This window comes from Microcaecilia unicolor, chromosome 4 (assembly GCF_901765095.1).
Source record: "Microcaecilia unicolor chromosome 4, aMicUni1.1, whole genome shotgun sequence".
Taxonomy (NCBI): Eukaryota; Metazoa; Chordata; class Amphibia; order Gymnophiona; family Siphonopidae; genus Microcaecilia; species Microcaecilia unicolor.
Window position 1 is genome coordinate 251515644 of NC_044034.1, and position 21395 is coordinate 251537038.

Genomic DNA, 21395 nt, shown 5'->3' on the forward strand with positions numbered 1-21395 from the left:
TTTTTTTTCCCGCCTCTATGCCAGCCTCAAATGCCATACCCAGCTCCATCACAGCAGTATGCAGGTCCCTGGAGCAGTTTTTAGTGGGTGAAGTGCACTTCAGGCAGGTGACCCAGGCCCATCCCCCCTACCTGTTACACTTGTGGTGGTAAATGTGAGCCCTCCAAAAACCACTGTACCCACATCTAGGTGCCCCCCTTCATCCCTAAGGGCTATGGTAGTGGTGTACAGTTGTGGGGAGTGGGGTTTTGGGGGGGGGTTGGGGGGCTCAGCACCCAAGGTAAGGGAGCTATGCACCTGGGAGCAATTTGTGAAGTCCACTGCAGTGCCCCCTAGGGTGCCTGGTTGGTGTCCTGGCATATAAGGGGGACCAGTACACTATGAATGCTGGCTCCTCCCATGACCAAATGCCTTGGATTTGGTCGTTTTTGAGATGGCATCCTCGGTTTCCATTATCGGCGAAAACCGAGATCGCCCATCTCTAAGGTCAACCATCTCAACATTTAGGTCAACCTAAATGTTGAGATTTGGGCGTCCCCGACCGTATTATCGAAACGAAAGATGGACGCCCATCTTGTTTCGATAATACGGGATGCCCCACCCCTTCGCGGGGAAGTCCTCAGAGATGGGCATCCTTAGAGATGGTTGTCCCCATTCGATTATCCCCCTCCATGTCTGGTACAGTCCAACAGACTGAAAGACACCCCGATGCAGTCACTATCTCATAAAGATATTTGTTATCAGAAGATCTTTGGCTCTCTTTTCCTTGTTCTAGGAGTTACATTATGGAATTCTTTACCAATCATCATTAGAACAGACAACAGCTACCTTAGCTTCCAGAAAAAGTTAAAAACCTCTCTCTTCCCAAAAAACGTTTCTTAATGATCCTTTACTACCTTGGTTTCCCCGAATCATCCATACAATTCACTTGTAATGCTCATTGTCTTGCTTGCACCCTGACCGTTTCTATTTGTGCCATACCCAGAATGTAAAATGCACTAAACCCTGGAACGATGATATTAGTGGTATACAAAAGCCAGTGAGGTATACTACTCTCCTAGAATTCTTCCAAGTTTATTCCAATTTGATACCCCGCCCTTTTGCAAACTGTTAGAGCGGTGTACAAATACATAAAATTCTTTAAAAAGAGGAAAAGAAATTCATATTCCATAGGAAAGGGAAGAAAAAATTCTTCCCTATTCTCTGTTTCTACTTGCACAGCTCTGTTTTGAGCATCCCCTTCCAGGGCCAGGACTAGGGGGTGGTAAATGGGATAACTGTGACAAGAGGTGTTAAATACTCTTTCCCCTAATTCCCTTCTTCCTTTCCTCAGTTCTCCACTCTCCCCATCCTCCTAGGTTGAAGAGGCCATCACGAGTTACTAATATTCAATCCCCTTCCACCTTGCAGTTCAACAGGCTGGCATCAGAAGACACATTTAATCTGATGTCATCTCCTGCTGTGTGGACCAGTAGGAAAACACAATGGGTGGGGGATCCAATGTGGGTAATCTCATGGTGGCTTGTTCAGCCTGGGAGGATGGGGAGGGTAAGGTAGCAAGTGAAGTTAGGGAAAGAGTTTGGAGAAGGACAAATCAGGTTGAGAAAAGAAGAAATAGTATTAAGAGAATAAGGAAAGGTATGAGGAGGAAGGAAGAGCATTAGGAAGAGCTAATATAGAGTGAGAAGGGAGAATATCAAAAGATAGGGGTTAAAAAGTGCTAAAGTTTTTCTGAATGGTGGGAGAAGAAGGGTGAAGAGCAACTACAGAGAGAGAGTTAGAAGATGGAATAGCATTTGGAAGGATAAAGAGAACAGATGCAAAGAGGGATGTGTATCTGTAGAGAGGAAAGGTGGGAAGAGTATCAAATTATTGAATATTAGATAAACTATTTTTTTTTTAATTACATTTGTACCCCGTGCTTTCCCACTCTTGGCAGGCTCAATGCGGCTTACATATACAGGTACTTATTTGTACCTGGGGCAATGGAGGGTTAAGTGACTTGCCCAGAGTCACAAGGAGCTGTGCCAGAAGTGGGAATTGAACTCAGTTCCTCAGTTCCCCAGGACCAGAGTCCACCACCCTAACCACTAGGCCACTCCTCCACTCTTAGACGTAATATCACTTAAAAGTACTTAATAATGTAAAAATCTCTTTCCAAACTACTAACCTAAATACTGCTTTAGTAAAAATAGTTCTGGGAGTTAATGCAAAATATCTTGTAGCACAAAGAGAGGTTTACTGTTTCTAAGTTGATAACACAATTTATTTTTGTCTATCTGTTTTTTGGTACCACGAGTTGTAAGGAGAAATACCTAACCACCGTATCTGGGGGAATGATGAGTGTGTTTTATAGAATCAGAGGTGCAGATTTTATACTGAGATTCTTCTCTCTAATCCTGTATAGAATTCAGGCTTTACTCCTATATAGAATAAGGAGTTGAATAATGCTATCAGTTATAATGGTAGTTTTACTAGATGTCTGTTGCTGACAGCGGGTGTGGGGGTTTAAGGGAAAAAAAAAGGCTCTTGGGACTTCTTATATTGTCTTTTATAACTAATTTAAAGACATGAGAGGTTATGATATAGTGGTGGGTATGACAATGTCACTTTGGCTTCCCCTCCACTTACCACCCAACATTGTTCTGTCCAGAGATACCACTGATCTATTGCCTGCCCCATCTTCACCCTGATCGACAGATCATCTGGCCCTGACATGTCATGAAGAGAACTGTTGCTCCATGCAACTCTCCTCCTGCCCTCACAAGTAAAGCTCAAATTTCTAAAAAGAGGGAAGGATGTAATTCTGAATATCTGCCCCAGGTGCAGAAAAGGCTGGTCCCTATTCTATTTTTTTTCTTGCTACCTGCCCCTTTTCTCTACATTCCTTCTTGGTGTCTCATGCAGTTGTCAGAAAGAAGGTTAGCTCATAGCATTCCCAGCAACCAGAAACAAAACAGACAGAGAACCAGGGGGCTAAGGGCGTAATCTATCTATCTATATATCTCTCTATAGTTGTGTGTAAAAGTTTAGGTACTTCTGGTCCAACTGTATTTCAATTAACCCCTAGAGAAATAGAAGCTGAGAAAAGCTCTACAGGGTACAACGTTAAACACAACATCATTCGGCAAATTTTAATAATCCATATTTATATGCTGATTTTATCCAATTGAAAATTATTATTATTTGTTGCATTTGTATCCCACGTTTTCCCACCTCTTTGCAGGCTCAATGTGGCTTACAATACAACATGAGTAACAGAAATACATGAAAAAGTATGCATGTAGTGATATAACTGCAGGATTTTGGGTAGTATGTTAATGATAAAACATAATAGTGTTTCAGCAAACAAACATATTAAGAAGTATCTAAGAAATATATAAGAATTGTATAAGAAAGTATACATTTAGTAGTAGTTACAGGATCTTGGGTACCATGATAGTGAAAAACATGATGGTGTTTTGGCAATTTGATATAGTAGAGGTAGTTCTGGATGTGCGTATACGAGTTTATATTTGTTGATCATTGTTGTATGCCTTGTTAAAGAGATGAGTCTTCAGTAGAATTCGGAAGTTAGCTAATTCATAGATCGTTTTTAATTTGCGCGGCAGCGCATTCCAGAGTTGTGTGCTCAGGTAGGAAAAGGTTGACGCATGCGTTAGTTTGTATTTGAGACCTTTGCAATTTGGGAAATGAAGATTGAGGAATGTGCGGGATGATTTTTTAGCATTCCTGGGTGGTAGGTCTGTCAGGTCTGACATGTAGGTTGGTGCGTCTCCGTGAATAATTTTATGAACTAGGGTGCATACTTTGAACGTGATACGTTCTTTAAGTGGAAGCCAGTGCATCTTTTTTCGTAGGGGTTTAGCACTTTCGTATTTTGCCTTGCCGAATATGTCTGGCTGCAGTGTTTTGAGCTGTTTGAGGTTTCTTGATTACTTGCTCTTTGCAACCAGCATAGAGTGCATTGCAATAATCTAGGTGGCTGAGTATCATTGATTGTACCAGGTTGCGAAAGACGGTTCTTGGGAAGAAAGGTCTTGCTCTTTTCAGTTTCCACATTGAGTGGAACAGCTTCTTGGTTGTGTTTTTCGGTGACTCTCAAGTGTTAGGTTTCGATCGATGGTAACTCCAAGAATTTTTAGGGTGTCCGAGATTGGAAGCTTTAGTTTTGGTGTATCAATGGTGGTGAATTTTTCGTGTTATGTTGTGAGGTGAGTATTAGGCATTGGGTTTTTTCTGCATTGAGTTTCAGCTTGAACGCGTCCACCCATGTATGCATGATATGTAGGCTTTGGTTGATGTCATTGGAAATTTCCTTTACATCATGCTTGTATGGAATGTAGATCGTTACGTCATCTGCATATATGTATGGGTTCAGGTTCTGGTTTGATAGTAGTTTCGCCAAATGTATCATCATTAAGTTGAAAAGAGTCGGTGAGAGGGGGGATCCCGGTGGAACTCCGCATTCAGGTGTCCATTTGGATGATGTAGTCGAATTAGATGTCACTTGATATGATCGCGTGGTTAGAAACCCCTTGAACCAGTTGAGAACATTTCCTCCAATTCCGAAATACTCAAGGATATGTAATAGTATCCCATGGTCAACCATATCAAAGGCGCTAGACATATCAAATTGCAGCAGTAGTATATTCTTGCCAGTTGCAATTGTTTGTTTAAATTTATTCATGAGAGTAACTAGTACTGTTTCCGTGCTGTGGTTGGACCAAAATCCTGACTGGGAATCGTGTAGTATTGAGAATTTGTTTAAATAATTTGTGAGTTATTTGGTTACCATCCCTTCCATCAGTTTGGTTATTAGGGGTATGGATGCTACTGGCCTGTAGTTAGTTAGTTCACTGGCGCTCTTCTTTGTGTCTTTGGGTACTGGAGTAAGTAAAATGTTGCCTTTTTCCTTTGGGAAGAGTCTGATTTGTAGCATATAGTTTACGTGGTTTGTGAGGTCTATTATAAATTGATGAGGGGCAGATGTCATGAGGTTGTTCGGGCATACATCTAATTTACAGTGAGATTTGGCAAATCTTTTGAGCATTTGGGAGATAAGATCCTCCGATATTGTCTCGAAATTGGTCCAGGTTCTGTCTGCTGGGTGTACACCTGGTTCTGGATCTAGACAGTCAAGGAGTGTGGCGTAATCGGTGTTGCTGTCTGGTATTTTAATTCGTAGTTGTATGATTTTCTCATTAAAGTATTTCGCGAGATTGTCTGCTCCTGGTGTGTCTTTGTTGTTGGTTGTGATTGGTGTGGTATCTAGTAGTTTATTCACGAGTTGGAAGAGTTTGTGTGTGCCTTTGTAATTCAGTCCGATTTCTTTTTTATAAAATAATCTTTTAGTTTGTCTTATGGTATACTTATATTTTCTTTGAAGTTGTTTCCAGGCGTTGAGTGTTGGGTCGTCTTTCTTTTTATTCCACGCACGTTCTAACCTTCTAACTTGTGTTTTTTCAGTTCTTCGGTGTACCATGGTGTTGATTTCTTCCTGTGTGATTTTCTGGTTTGGATTGGGGCAATGTTGTCTAGTATTGTTCTACATTTATCGTCCCATTCTTGTAGGAATTGGATTGTGTCTGCTCTTGTTGTACATACATTTTGGTAGATCTGTTGCCAGAATATTACCGGGTCTATTTTTCCTCTCGTGGTGTAGGTTTTTCGTTCTTGTTTATTAATTGTGTCTTTCGTTTGCCATTGGAGGGAGATGTATGCTTTATAGTGGTCTGACCACGGTGCAGGTGTCCATCTTGTGTCTGTTAGTAGAAGATTTGAGTCAGGGTCGAATTTGTGTGTGATGATATCTAGTGTGTGTCCTTTTATGTGTGTTGGTTGTGTATTTGGTTCTTGAAGATCCCATAGTTATAGGAACTCTTTGCATTCTTGTGTGCTTGTTAAGGTAAGATCTTCAAGGTGCAAGCTGATGTCTCCTATTATGATAAGGTTTGCGGTGGAAACACATGTGTTCGAGATGAAGTCCATGAAGTGTGTTTGGGAGTCTTGCCAGTTGCCTGGTGGTCTGTAGAGTAGGATTGCGTTGAGGTGATCTTGCAGATTTGGGTGGCTGATTCTTACTGAGGCAATTTCAAGTTGTGGTAGGATGGATTCAGCTGTGTAGTGATGATGAAGTCGGATTTGTAAATTATGGCTATTCCACCTCCTCTTTTTCCATTTCTTGTCCAATGGGTAATTTTGTATCCTGGTGGGCATAGATCTAAGATTATGGAGTCTTTAAGGTCGTGGATCCAAGTTTCCGTGATGAATAAAAGGTCAAGATTGTCTGTAGTAATCCAGTCTGTTATAGTCTCTGTTTTGTTTACTACTGATCTGGCGTTTACGTACCCCAGTTGTATTAAAAAGTGAATATGGCAGGTGCAAAGGTCTGGATATCCATCAAGTTGCTTCAATACTACTTTTTTTAAAAGTTGTTAAAAGCTGAAACTGTTTAATGATTTGCTAGGCCTTTAGTTATATTAAGGAAATTACACACTTTAACAAATAATCTATCCCTTATAACTGCTCAGCTTGTGACCGTTCTATTTACTTTCATTAGTAAGAGCTCCTCTAAGCAGGTGTATTTTAGCATTTGTAATTCACTCTTACAAAGCATGAGAAAGCACTAAAAAAAAAAACTCTCTCAATGTTTTCAACTTTCCTCCATCTCTACCATTGTTATATCTATCTTACAAATATGTTACTAAAGGCAGCTGTCTAGCAGAAATTACAAAATTCCTACACAGAGATTGTGATGTTCAACTTACCTGTGTAAACCGTATCCCATAGTTGATCTCAGCAGAAACAGATTTTCTTTCCTTCTCTTTTTGAACAGGTCTATCATCCAAACCCCGACAAAATCGGTACAACATCTGGCCTGTTTTTGGACCAAAATCTTTTTGCAGTTTCATCATAGTCATGTTTTGTAGGTCACCACAAGTTTTAATGCCCAAAGAAGCCAGTTTACTTTCCATTGTCCTACCAACTCCTAACAGGTAAAAAAAATAATAAACAGAAGAACGTGTTATTTTGTGTTGAAGAATGTGAGATATTAGTTTCCCATCAAAAGCAGCAACCGAATTACAAGTTTTGGTTTTTTTTTTTTTTTTTTTAAAATATCCAGCTTTGGCCCAGAATTTTTCTCCTGTTCCACTAGACCTTTCTCTCAATCAAACTGGCCTTTACATTAGGCTACACAGGCTTCATGTGCAACTAATTAAGGATTTTGCTCCAAATTAACGCCTATCCAGTTATTTCACTCCCGTCATCACAGTGACAGTTCTTGGCTCGAAAGCACAAATGTAGACACTGAATTTGGTCAGTGGGTGTTCAGCAACCTTCCTTCCCACCCATTGCTGTGAATACTGTCTTCCATAGCATCCCTAGCCAGTACAGGGAATATACTGTCCTGGCCTGGAAATCAAACCCTGGCCCTCTATATTGCAGCAATGCTAATGAGCCACCAAGTTGATCCCATTCATTTAAGTAGACAACTTCAGAATTACACGCATTCTTAGACAATTAAGAAGCAACATAACATCTTCTAGCAACAAGAAATTTCAAACAATTTATTGTATCTATCTGAAAGGCAAGTAATACTATAGTCTTCAAGGAGAGGTAGGAGAAAACTTGTTTATAAGAAAAGGAAGAAAGTATTAATGAGCTTCTGCAAATTTCCACATTAACGAATAGAGTTAACCAAGCTAATTTTGAAAATCTTGTTCTCTATGGGGCTCATTTTCAAAGTACTTAGACTTACAAAGTTCCGCAGTAACCTATGGAACTTTGTAAGTCTAAGTGCTTTGAAAATATGCTTCTACATCTATTATAATCCTCATGTATAATAATGAGATCCTGAAGTTGTTAGAACTCAGTCTAAATACTGACAGCTTCTACTGTTTAGCTAGTAGAAGTTGTTTCTTTTGTAGAACTGTCATGATTAGAGCCAAACAGCCAATAATCATTGGTCTTTAAGATGAGCCTAGTGTAAAATGCTTGTACTTTTTCTTTTAATTGAGTTTATTTCCAGTATCAAAATAGAATGTTCACATATGTTGCATATTATCTGTGGGTCTACACACTAGCCCCAAATAAAGGAAAACTGCAATTTCAGTGGATTCAATAGAAAATATCATAAACCCCTTCCACCTCACCCTATCAAAAAAAAAAATGTTGAGAACTCTCATTAAAAGGACATAATTGCAACTACACTCTATAATATGTATATACTAGCCGTTAAGCCCATTAAAACGGGCGAGATTTGTGTTTTGCAAAATGTAATAATTCTCACCTCCATCCACCCATGTCCAGCAAACCTCCTCTCTCCCCTTCCCTCCCCTGATCCATATCCAGCAACCCTGCTCTCTCTCCTGCTCTCTCCTGCCCTCCCCCCTCCCATGTCCAGCAGCCCTCCTGTATCCCCTGGCCTCCCCCCGTCCACCAACCATCCTCTCTCCTCTGCCCTCCCCCCATATCCAGCAACCCTCCTCTTTCCCTTGGCCTCCCCCCCCCCCCCCGTCCACCAACCCTGCTCTCTCCCATGCCCTCCCCCCATGTCCAGCAACCCTTCTCTCTCCCCTCCCCTCCCCTCCATTGATCCATGTCCAGCAATCCTGCTCTCTCCCCTGCCCTCCCCCCCCCCATGTCCAGCAGCCCTCCTGTCTCCCCTGGCCTCACCCTGTCCACCGACCCTCCTCTCTCCCCTGCCCTCCCCCCCCATATCCAGCAACCCTCCTCTCTGCCCTGCTGTCTTCCCCATGTCCAGCAACCCTCCTCTCTCCCCCCTGCCCTCCCCCCATGTCCAGCTACCCTCCTCGCCGCCGCTCCCTCCCCCCTCCGTGCCGGGCCCCCTGCACTGACATGAGAGCGCCTCTCACCTCCATGTGAAAGCGCTGCAGGCAGCAGCAGATCACTCTGCTGCTGCCTGCAGCGCTTCCACATGGAGGTGAGAGGCGCTATCATGTCAGTGCAGGGGGCCTGATACGGAGGGGGGCGGGAGCGGCGACTTCAGGGATGGGGGGAGTGGAGGTTGGTGCGCCAGCGATGTTGCTTCGTCTCCAGGCTCCAGCGTCCGTTTCCCTCTTTGTTCCACCCTCTGACATCATCACGTCTTGACACGAGGACGGGACAGAGAGGGAAGTCTCTACTGCCCATTTGCGGGTGAGTCGGTCACTGGTCATTTATTTATATGTTTGATTGGGAGAGTTAAATTTCACATTAAATTCAGATAAGAGAGACCAAGTATCCATTAACAGTTTTAGCACGTCACATATTATAAAAGTTAATCTGGCAAATGATTAAGAAAGGGCAAAATTGAATTGACTTTTCGCTCTTTCAAGAAGTACAAAAACCAGGGGACTCTCAATGAAATTACATGGAAATACTTTTAAAACAAACAAGAGGAAATATTTTTTCACTCAAAGAATTAAGCTCTGGAACTCTTTGTTGGAGGATGTATTAACAGTGGTTAGCGTTATATGGGTTTAAAAAAGGTTTGGACAAGCTCTTGGAGTTTGTCCATAGTCTACTATTGAGACAGACGTGGGGAAAGCACGGCATGCCATGGGATTGGTAGTATGGAATGTTGCTACTATTTGGGTTACTGGGCTAGATGGACCACTGGTCTGACCCAGTATGTCTATTCTTCTGTTCCCATATTCCAAATCATATGAGCTCTATGCCACCAGTCACAAAGAGCTGTGGAAGCGGAACTTTTTTGATGCTTTGTCACAACCAATTGTGTCACCATCAGGAGAGTCACCAACAAGCTGTGTTGGACTGTGGGAAACTCATCTTGAGAAAACATTAAGGCATGCATTCAACATCTTTTCCAAATATCCAAGAAGTCTTGATAATTAGGCAATTTCACCTTATATAAAACGAAGATACTTACCAGTAGAAGGTATTCTTCGAGAACAGCAGACCTTATAGTCGAATGTATGGGTAATACAATCCCACACTGCCCAGTCCGGAGCTTATGACAAGCTATTAAGAGCTTTATGGAGAATGAGACACGCTCCACTGCTCATATACAAGAGCCTTCAAGCCTGTCGCGAGAGCACGATTACTGCAGTACAATACTACAGCATAAAAAATAAAAGACAAAAATGGAGACAACTCCAAGGGGAGGAGGGAGGGTTGTGAGAATATAAGGTCTGCTGTCCTCAAAGAATACCTGCTAAAGGTATCATCACTTCCTCTGAGGACAAGCAGGCCTATTTATTCTCACATATAAGGAATCCCTAGCTACCAGGGCTCACCATAAACAACCACCATAGGTCAATTGGGCCTCACAACAGAAAGGAAATAACAGATTAAACTGAAACTATATACAAACTATGAGACAGTGCAGTCTGGAACAGAAGAAAATGGGCCTAGAGGGGTGGAGTTGTATTCTAGACCCCAAACAGAATCTGCAGTCCAAACTGTCACATCAGTTATCCCTGCTCAAGGCACTAGTGTGATGTGAATATGTGGACTGAACACCATGTCCTGACATTGTGAGCCTTGACATGACCCTCCAGGGTCAGCCCAGCCAGGGCATAAGTGAAATAAATGTAATCTGCCAGTCAATTAGAGATTGTGCGGTTCCTTTAATCCTGTTGTGATTAAAGGAAACAAAAAGTTGAGCAGACTGTCTGTGGGGTTTAGTCTGCTCTACATAAGAGGCCAATGCTAGCTTGCAGTTCAAGGTGTGCAAGGTGCTCTCGCCAGGATGGACATGAGGTCAGGGAAAGAATGTTGGCAAGACAATTAACTGGCTCAGATGGCACTCCAATAACACCTTTGGCAGAGGGTGCGTGAGGAAGACTACTCTGTTGTGATGAAACTTAATATAAAATGCATCCACTACTAAGGCCTGAAACTCACTGACTCTTTGAGCTGAAGTAACAGCTACCAAAGACATTCCAGGTCAAGTATTTCAGATGGCAGGAATCCAGAGGTTCAAAAGCAGCTTTCATAAGCTGGGTGAGAATGACATTGAGGTCCCATGACACTGGCAGGGGCTTTGACAAAAGTAAACCTCTCATGAAACGAACAACTAGAGGCTGTACAGAGATGGGCGTACCCTCAACACGTTGATATCAAATCACGTTGATTATAAGCACTAATCGAACCAAATCACGTTGATTATAAGCACTAATCAAACCAAGGTGAACCCTTACAGAATTGTCTTAAGACCAGACTCAAAGATGCAGAAGGTATTCAAGCAGGGTGTGTGTAGGACATGAAATGAGATCTAGGGTTTTGCCCTCACACCAGACAGCAAACCTCCTCCATTTAAAAGAGTAGCACCTCTAAGTGGAATCTTTTTTTTGAAGCCAGCAAAACCTGGGAGACATCCTCTGGCAGACCAAAGGAAGCAAATTCTAGGCCGTAAGGGTCAAAGACTGGAGGTTGGGATGAAGAAGAGCCCCCCCCCCCCCCCCCCCCCCGTTTTGCATGATGAGGGTCAGAAAACACTCCTATCTCCTTGGTTCTTCAAAGGATAACTCCATAAGAAGAGGGAACCAGATCTGTTGAGGCCAGTAAGGAGTGATCAGTATCATGGTCCTGCGGTCTTGCATGATTTTCAACAAACTCTTCCCCACAAGAGGTATGGGAGGATGGAAGAAAGCATGAAGGAGGAAAGCATCCAACGCTAGTCTGTCATGGGCTTGGAGCATGGAACAGAACCGAGGGACCTTGTGATTGATGTGAATGGCAAAGAGAGCCACAAAAGGGGTGCCTCACACTCGGAAGATCTCGCAGGCAATGCCCATGTTGAAAGACCACTCGTGTGGTTGATTGACCCTGCTCAGTCTGTCGGCCAAGCTGTTGTTTTTGCCAGACAGATAAGTGGCACAAAGGAGAATACCATGATGGACAGCCCAATGCCATATCCGAATGGCCTCCTGATACAGAGGACGTGATCTGGTGCCCACCACTTGTTGGTGTAATACACTGCAATCTGATAGTCCATTTGAATGAGAACAATTTGGTGAGACAGTCGATCTCTGGAAGCCTTTAGAGCGTTCCAAATAGCCCAAAGCTCCAGGAGACTGATATGGAGATCTGTTTCTTAGATGGACCAAACACCTTGAGTGTCAAGATAATCTACATGGGTTCCCCAACCGAGGTGAGATGAATCAGTCATCAGCACTTTCTGTGGCTGAGGAATTTGGAATGGAAGTCCCAGAGTCAAATTGGATTGAAGTTCTCATGTGAAGATGTCTCATGGGCATCACAAACTGTGGATGCCATGTGTCTCAATAACCGCAACATCTGCCGAGCTGTGACCTGCTGAGAGGTTTGAATGCAAGAATCCAACGCAACTAGAGTGTCTGCTCTTGACCCCGAAAGGAAAGCTCGAATCTTCTGCTTATTGAGCAGGGCTCCAATGAACTCAAATTGCTGGGCAGTGTGTAGATGGGACTTGGGGTAGTTTAAAATGAACTCTAGTAGCTTGAGCAACCACATGGACCCCGAGCACTGTCCTCCGACATGCTCTTCACCAGCCAATCGTTGAGATAAGGGAATACATGGACTCCCAGTTTGTGTAGCAACGCTGTGACTACTGCTAGACATTTGGTAAATACCCTGGGAGCTGACGCGAAGCCAAATGGCAACACGTGGTACTGGAAGTGATGTGTTCCAAACCAAAACCATAGACACTTCCGCTAGGCGGGAAGAATCAGAATGTGCATATATGCATTCTTTCAGTCCACAGAGCACAACCAATCGTGTTCCTGAATCATGGGTAAAGGGTGCCCAGGGAAACCATCCTGAACTTTTCTTTGACTAGGAATTTGTTCAGGACCCTTAGGTCTAGGATGAGATGCATCCCCCTGTCTTCTTTTGCATGAGGAAGTATAGAATCCTTGCCCTTCCTCTCCTGGTAGAATGGGCTCGACCGCATAGGCCTTCAGAAGGGCTGAGAGTTTGCCTGCAAGTACCTGCTTGTGATAAGAGATAAAGAAATGAGCTCTCTTGGTGGGCAATTTGGAGGTTTCTGATACCAACTGAGGGCATATCATGGATTATTTGAAGAGCACACAGGTTGGAGGAGATAGAGTCACCATTTGTGAAAAAAAACTTCAGCCTCCCCCAAACCCCCCTCAACCAGCAAATAATCCATCATAGATACTGAGACCGGCTATGGAGCCAGTCAAAAGCTTGTCCCTTACTTTGACTGGGGAGCAGTAGGGGCCTTAGGCGCATGCTGTTGATGAGAATGGGCGCGCTGGTGCTGAGACTGTGAAGGTGGGCGAGAGAAGAAGGTGCACCTACATCTCTGCAAGTAGTAGGCACTCCTTCTCGTCTTACCAAAAGACCTCCTAGAAGCAGAAGGCACCCTGCAGGAGAAAGAAGAGATGGTATCAATGTGTTTCTTGATCTGGTCAGCGACCTCAACCTTCTCTCCAAAATGGTTATCCCCCTGGCATGGGGCATTTGCCAATCTCTGCTGGACCGCCGGTTCCAAGTCAAGAGACTTGCAGCCATGAGAATCTACTCATCTCTACTCTTTGGGCAGAGATTCTGCATGCTTACGACGCACCTTCTGCTGCTTGGCCAACTGGCGAAGCAACGCGGTCTCCTCTGGTGGGAGAGTCAGCCAAATCTATAATCTTGTGCACACAGTCCCGCAAGTAGATGCTCGTGAAGAGCTGGTATGATTGTATACGTGACATGAGCATAGAGGCCTTCCTCTATGCATGTTATCAATCTTTTTAGACAATATAGAGACAGAGGGGACTCCAAGTTCCGCACAATAACGTCCTGCAGGATCTCATGCAGCAGAACAGTCATAGCCTCTTCAATCCATTGTAGGAAGCCAGCCATCAGCATCGAGGGCCCAACCAGGAAGGCCTCGGGCATCAGCTCGGAGACAGTCTGCAGAACCGCTGGGGTTGAGATGGGAGGCTGGTTCTGGCTGTTTGGAGACCTCCGCACCGGCACCTCTTGTATGGAAGGGGAGAGGTCCTCCCAGCGCCAATGCTTCTTGGGTGCCAAATCCCTTGACACCACGGAGCTTCAGGCACCATTCATTGAGGGGGATCGATGCCGATGTTTCTTAGCCTTCGCCCGAAGCTAGTCATCGAGGCTCCTCGGTGCCAACAAGGACGACACTGAATCCTCACGCTGCCTCAGTGTCAGGTCCGATACAGGCTGGTCCCAGGGGCCCTGCATAGCAGTCGGCATCGAGGCAGGTGGAGACCCCTTGATGCACAACTGCTCCCAGTGTCCACAGGTCTAGCAGCCATGCGTACCAATGCAACACACAACGTCGAGGATTTGGACCGGGCTCCAAAAATAAGCTCCTGTTGAGCCTCTCTGGCCAACTGGGTATTTTTATTCATACAAAGACACAGGATACAGTTAGGATGACTATGGTCAAGCCTTAGGTTCCGAAGACACCAAGAATGGGTGCCCTTACCAGAGATGGTCCGACTGCACAGGGTACAGCGCTTAAAGCCACTGGGAACTTGAGTGGACATGGAAGGAAAAACCTCAACAGTGAAATCAAACAACTCAATGGTGCCACAAAAAGGGGCAAGGAACCAGAGAAAAAGAAAGGGAAAGCGCGACCAAAGTCAAGGCCTAAAAACGGCACAGTAACGTGGAAAAAAATTAAACTTAGAAGCAGGAAAAAGAACTAAAACAATAAGTGAAGGAAGAAAGACTGACCCAAACAGGGAAACAAGAAAAGGGCAGCATGGAAAACATGATGAAAGGCACTCAAAAAAGCTCTTTGGACTGAGCTGTGAAGAGCAGCAGAAAAAACAGTCACTCTTCACTGTGGTAGAAAAAGAACTGAAGTAACTGCGCTTCCGCGGAAGGCACTTGTGAGTGCACAGTGGAGCGTGTCTCGCGCTCCACAAAGCTCTTAATAGCTTGTCATAAGCTGCAGACCAAGCAACGCGGGATTGCATCACCCAACGCAGGATTGCATCACCCATACGTGAGAATAAATAGGCCTGCTTAACCTCAGAGAAAGATTCTTTGTTAGCCACACCCTTGCTAACATTTCAAATGATCCCATTTATGAATATGAGTAGAGTTGACAAGAGATCCTCATCATCATGTTTGAGTCCAGGCCATATCAGCACATCACAAAATTTTAAATGGGGAAATTATCAATGTGGGCTACTGTTAAGTCAGGTTATTTTACCATATCACAGGGTCCCATTTTATGAGAGCCTGTGCTAAAATAACCTGACTTAACAGTAACCCACGTTGATGACTTTCCCCCAAATGTATGGTCCAAGATTCTCTGCCATAGCGAATATAAGGATTCTTGATTCAACACATTGGACCATTGTGTAGCACTGACGCAGGTCACTCAGAAAAGAAAGTAATAAGGCTACTTATATGCATGCTTCTGAAATAAGAAAGTTCCAAAGATTCTTTATTATCAAAAAGAGGAACAAAAATATGAATTGAAAGAAGAGAAAATAAGAGTGACAGTTCTAAATCTGATTTCAATTTATCCTTGGTTTTAAAAAGTTTCCAATCAAAATGAAAAAGATTAGAAAAAGTGGACCAATCTTCCTATAAACGGAGTGAGTAACTGTCTCTAACATACATTTAATAAATCGTTGCACTAATAAGGGGCATATAGGGGGAACTACCATATATATATATTCATAAGTCAATCTCATGTAAAAGTTGAGGGCAGTTTTAAGATTAAAAATGGCCAAAAATACTGTAATCTGTGTATAAGTCGATGCTGTCACACATTGTTCTCCCTCTCTCCTCCAGCATCTCCCCTGCCTGACCATTGTTCTGACCCAGTATGGCAAATTTTATGTTCTTACTATTACTATTTCTACTACTAAACATTTCTACAGCGCTACTAGACGTAGGCAGCGCTGTACACATTATATACAGGTACTTTCTCTGACTCTAGGGGGCTCACAATCTAAGTTTTTTGCACCTGGGGCAACAGAGGGTTAAGTGACTTGCCCAAGGTCACAAGGAGCTGCAGTGGGAATCGAACCCAGGTTGACAAGATTAAAGCCCGCTGCACTAACCTTGGACACTCTGCCTGCTGCTCGGGACTTCATTAATCCTTTGGACAATGTGGCACAGGACTCTGGACCTTAATTGTAGACTTTGGATTTATGCTCTTTATCTTGAGACCGCAGTATCATTGGCATACTTCCTGTGTTCTCGTTCAGAATGTGGTCTAGCGGACATTGTGTTACATGGTTCTGTTTTAGCAGTGTGCTTATGGTCCATTACTGGCTCAGGACCCCTTTTGTGAGTTTTTATTTTTAAAGGAGTTTGGAACATTTGTTTACTAAGTGAGCCCTAAACGTTGTCTTCCTTGCCTTATTTGTAGCCTGCTTTGTGCCTGGGGGCCCTTGTTCTATCCATGTGATTCTTGAATTAAATGGGGTTTTATATCCCCTAAATCTACAGGGAAGGCTGTTACCAATTCCATCTGACTCCAATCATTGAACCCTTTGAATTCCATTCAAAACTGATTAACTATGGCCCATTCATGTCACCCAGTACAGTAGAAGTTCATAGAGCAACTTACTATGATCTTCCAACTCTGTCAGGGGTCTTCCTGGGGATGTGGACTTCCCCAGCCAGACCCAGAAGGATTATCATTTTATTCTAGTTAATCTTTAATAAATTGCCCATAAGTAAGAAATAAAGAGAATTAGAGACAGGCTCAATTATAGGATTTATTACTCACCAAAGCCAGGTTACATATGAAGCATCAATAAGGTAAAATTATGTATAATCATACCTGATAATTTTCTTTCCATTAATCATAGCTGATCAATCCATAGACTGGTGGGTTGTGTCCATCTACCAGCAGGTGGAGATAGAGAGCAAACTTTTGCCTCCCTATATGTGGTCATGTGCTGCCGGAAACTCCTCAGTATGTCGATATCAAAGCTCCATCCGCAGGACTCAGCACTTAGAGAATTACACCCACGAAGGGACACTCTGCCCAGCTCACCACCGCCGAAACGGGGGAGGGGAATTAACCCAGCTCATCCCCACACAAGTGGGGGAGGGGAATCCGTCCAGCTCATCCCCGCGGAGCGGGGGAGGGACACCACACCCGCCGATGCGGGGGGATCTGGCTTATCCTGCAACCGCAACCGCGGGAGGAGCTGACTGACCCTAACACCGCCGAAGCGGGAGGGGTACAAAGCTGCCCTACAGCCGCACGAAGCGGGAGGGAGTGCCGGCAGAATTTATGTCTCAATCCAGCCCCGTAAAACGGAGGGGAGAGGAATGCAGCAGCTCACTGTAACACAAACTCGTCTCAACTCTTGAAGAATCCAAGTGAAAGAAGAACTTGAACACGAAGTCCTCCTGAAGTAACTGAAGGCTAAACTTGAACCTAAAATTCAACCAGAATATAAACAGTACAGATATCTGGGAGGGGCTATGGATTGATCAGCTATGATTAATGGAAAGAAAATTATCAGGTATGATTATACATAATTTTACCTTCCATATCATCAAGCTGATCAATCCATAGACTGGTGGGATGTACCGAAGCAGTACACACCCAGGGCGGGACATAGAAATCCCTGACCTCAACACTGAAGCTCCAAACCGGGCCTCCGCCCGTGCAGCCACAGTCAAACGGTAATGCTTGGAGAATGTATGAGCCGAAGCCCACGTTGCCGCCTTGCATATCTCTTCCAAGGAGACGGATCCGGCCTCTGCCATCGAGGCCGCCTGAGCTCTCGTGGAGTGAGCCTTCAGCTGGATAGGCGGCACCTTCCCCACGGCCACATAAGCCGCTGCAATGGCTTCCTGGACCCATCTTGCCACTGTAGGCTTAGCAGCCTGCAGACCCTTACGAGGACCTGCAAACAGGACAAACAGATGATCCGATTTCCGGAAATCATTGGTCACTTCCAAGTATCTGATGATGACTCGTCTCACATCCAGATATTCAAGAGCGGAGTACTCCTCTGGGTAGTCCTCCCTACGAAAGGAAGGGAGACAGAGCTGCTGATTCACATGGAAGCGAGAACCAATCTTGGGCAGGAAGGAAGGCACTGTGCGAATAGTCACTCCTGCCTCAGTGAACTGCAGAAAAGGCTCTCGACATGAGAGCGCCTGGAGCTCGGAAACTCTTCTGGCTGAAGTGATAGCCACCAAAAAGACTGCTTTCAACGTCAGGTCTTTCAGAGATGCCCTCGACAAGGGTTCCAAAGGCGGCTTCTGCAATGCTCTTAGCACCAGGTTGAGATTCCACGCAGGCACCACTGAGTGCAGAGGAGGGCGCAGGTGATTAACTCCCTTGAGAAAGCGCACCACATCTGGCTGCGAAGCCAGGGAAGCACCCTTCAGGCGGCCCCTGAAGCAAGCCAGAGCCGCTACCTGGACTTTAAGGGAACTGAGCGACAGGCCTTTCTCCAGACCTTCTTGCAGGAACGCCAACACTGAAGAAATTGGAGCAGTGAAGGGAGAAAGTGAGCCTGCTTCACACCATGCTGCAAAGATACGCCAAACCCTGGCGTAAGCAGTAGAAGTAGAGCGCTTCCTCGCTCTCAGCATAGTGGCGATGACCTTGTCTGAGAAGCCCTTCTTCCTCAGACGCTGCCGCTCAATAGCCAGGCCGTAAGACCAAAGGGAGAGGGATCCTCCATCACCACGGGACCCTGATGTAACAGGCCCTGCTCCACTGACAGCCGCAGAGGATCGTCGACTGAGAGCCTGAACAAGTCCGCATACCAGGGACGTCTGGGCCAATCCGGACCCACCAGGATTACCCTGCCGGGATGCTTTGCCACCCGGTCTAGCACCCTGCCCAACATGGGCCAGGGCGGGAACACATAGAGGAGCTCTTGTGTCGGCCACTGTTGGAGAAGAGCATCTACTCCCAGGGATCGAGGGTCCCGTCCTCTGCTGAAAAAGCGCGGCACTTGGCCATTGGCCGATGACGCCATCAGATCTAGGCTCGGCTGGCCCCAGCGCTTCGTGATGTCCAAGAACGCCTGAGCAGATAGTTGCCACTCTCCGGGCTCCAAGGTATGGCGACTGAGAAAGTCCGCCTTGACATTCATGACTCCGGCAATGTGGGCCGCTGAAAGCTGCTCCAGGTTCGCTTCCGCCCACTGGCAAAGACTCATAGCCTCCTTGGCTAGAGGGGCGCTCTTGGTACCTCCCTGGCGGTTGATATAGGCCACAGCCGTGGCATTGTCCGACAGGACCCGTACAGGCTTCAACACCAGTACCGGGATGAACTCCAATAACACCAACCGAATGGCTCTGAGTTCCAGGAGGTTGATAGACCACTTGCCTCTGCAGGAGACTAGAGCCCCTGCGCTGTCCTTCCCAAGCAGTGGGCTCCCCAGCCCATCAAAGAGGCGTCTGTCGTGACGACAATCCACTCCGGGGTCACCAGAGGCAATCCTGCAGACAACTTGTCTGTCTGCGTCCACCAGCTCAGCGCCTTGCGCACTGCTGGGTCCACGGGAAGGCGCACAGCATAATCCTCCGACATCGGAGTCCAGCGCAGCAGCAGAGATAGCTGTAGTGGTCTCATATGAGCCCTGGCCCAGGGCACTACTTCCATCGTGGCCGTCATAGAGCCCAACAGCTGCACGTAGTCCCAAGCCCGAATAGGAGAGGCTACTAGGAACTAGTCCACCTGAGCCTGAAGCTTGACAATCCGATTGTCTGGCAGGAACACTCTGCCCACTTGGGTGTCGAAACGAACTCCCAGATACACCAGGGACTGAGTCGGGCGCAGCTGGCTCTTCTTCCAGTTGATGATCCATCCCAGGGAGCTCAAAAGAGCAACTACCCGGTCCATAGCTTTGCCGCACTCTGCATAAGAGGGGGCTCGGATCAACCAGTCGTCCAGATAAGGATGGACTTGTACTCCTTCCTTTAGCAGGAAGGCCGCTATGACCCCCATTACTTTGGAAAAGGTCCGCGGAGCAGTAGCCAACCCGAAAGGGAGGGCTCTGAACTGGAAGTGTCGTCTCAGGACTGTAAAACGCAGAAAGCGTTGGAGAGGAGGCCAGATGGGAATATGCAGGTACGCTTCCTTGATGTCCAAGGAAGCCAAGAACTCTCCTGCCTTCACTGCCGCTATAACAGAGCGGAGAGTCTCCATGCGAAAGTGCCTCACTTTCCAGGCCCGATTGACCCCTTTGAGGTCGAGGATAGGCCGGACAGAACCTCCTTTCTTTGGAACCACAAAGTAATGGAGTAACGTCCCTTGCCAATCTGATTTTTTGGCACCGGAACGACCGCACCCAGGCGGATCAGGTTGTCCAAGGTCTGCTGCACTACCACAGCTTGACCGGAGACTTGCAGGGAGAGAGTACAAACCCGTCTCTTAAGGGTTGGCAGAACTCTAGCTTGTAGCCGTCTCTGATGACTTCCAGCACCCACGCGTCTGAAGTTATAGTGGTCCACTCGCCCAGAAACGAGGACAGCCGTCCTCCAATCTGCACTGGGGCGTGGACCAAGGCCCCGTCATTGGGTACGAGACCCTGGGGGAGGACCGGAGGGAGCACCTCCGGGACGGCGGTCTCTGCGAAAGGAATGCTGCTTGGGGGAGAAATTCCTCTTGAAGGAAGAGGGGGCAGAGGAACCCGACTTGCCCGGGCGGTACCGATGGGCTTCCTGCAACCGTCCTCTGGAGGTATCGGGATGAGTACTAACCCGAGCCCTGACCTCTGGTAATTTCTTGCCCTTAGACGTGCCGAGATCGGTCACGATTTTGTCCAGCTCGACCCCAAAGAGCAGCTTGCCTTTAAAAGGCAATCTAGCCAGGCGGGATTTAGAGGCGTGGTCAGCAGACCAATGTTTCAGCCAAAGCCACCGCCGCGCAGAGACTGTCTGAGCCATGCCTTTAGCTGAGGCTCTCCAGACATCATACAGCAAGTCTGCCAAATAGGCTAAGCCCGATTCCAGGGCCGGCCAATCAGCCCTCAAGGAATGATCCGAGGGGGAAGCCCGCTGCACCATAGTCCGGCACGCCCTGGCCACATAGGAGCCGCAAACTGAGGCCTGCAAACTTAAAGCAGCTGCCTCAAAGGACGACCTTAAGGCCGCCTCCAATCTTCTGTCTTGGGCGTCCTTTAGGGCCGTGCCACCTTCCACCGGCAACGCCGTTTTCTTAGTCACCGCAGTGATTAAAGAATCCACGGTAGGCCACAGATAGGCCTCACGTTCACTCACAGCCAAAGGATAGAGGCGGGACATAGCCCTAGCCACTTTAAGGCTCGTTTCCGGGACATCCCATTGAGCCGCAACTAAGGTGTGCATGGCATCATGCACGTGGAAGGTTCTAGGCGGGCGCTTCGTCCCCAGCATAATGGCAGAGCCAACAGGGGCTGAGGGAGAGACGTCCTCCGGAGAGGAAATCTTCAAAGTGTCCATGGCCTGTAACAACAGGTTGGGCAAATCCTCTG

At 46.1% G+C, this 21395-nt stretch overlaps 1 protein-coding gene across 4 annotated transcripts in view; it reads right to left on the minus strand.

Moving 5' to 3' along the window:
• REV1 (REV1 DNA directed polymerase) overlaps positions 1-21395 on the minus strand; it is a 339104-nt gene that overhangs the window by 91981 nt on the left and 225728 nt on the right. For all 4 annotated transcript variants that reach the window (XM_030201417.1, XM_030201416.1, XM_030201418.1 and 1 more), the window contains exon 13: positions 6771-6991. In XM_030201417.1, coding sequence (XP_030057277.1) covers positions 6771-6991 — 221 coding nt within the window. The remainder of the gene's footprint in view (positions 1-6770; positions 6992-21395) is intronic.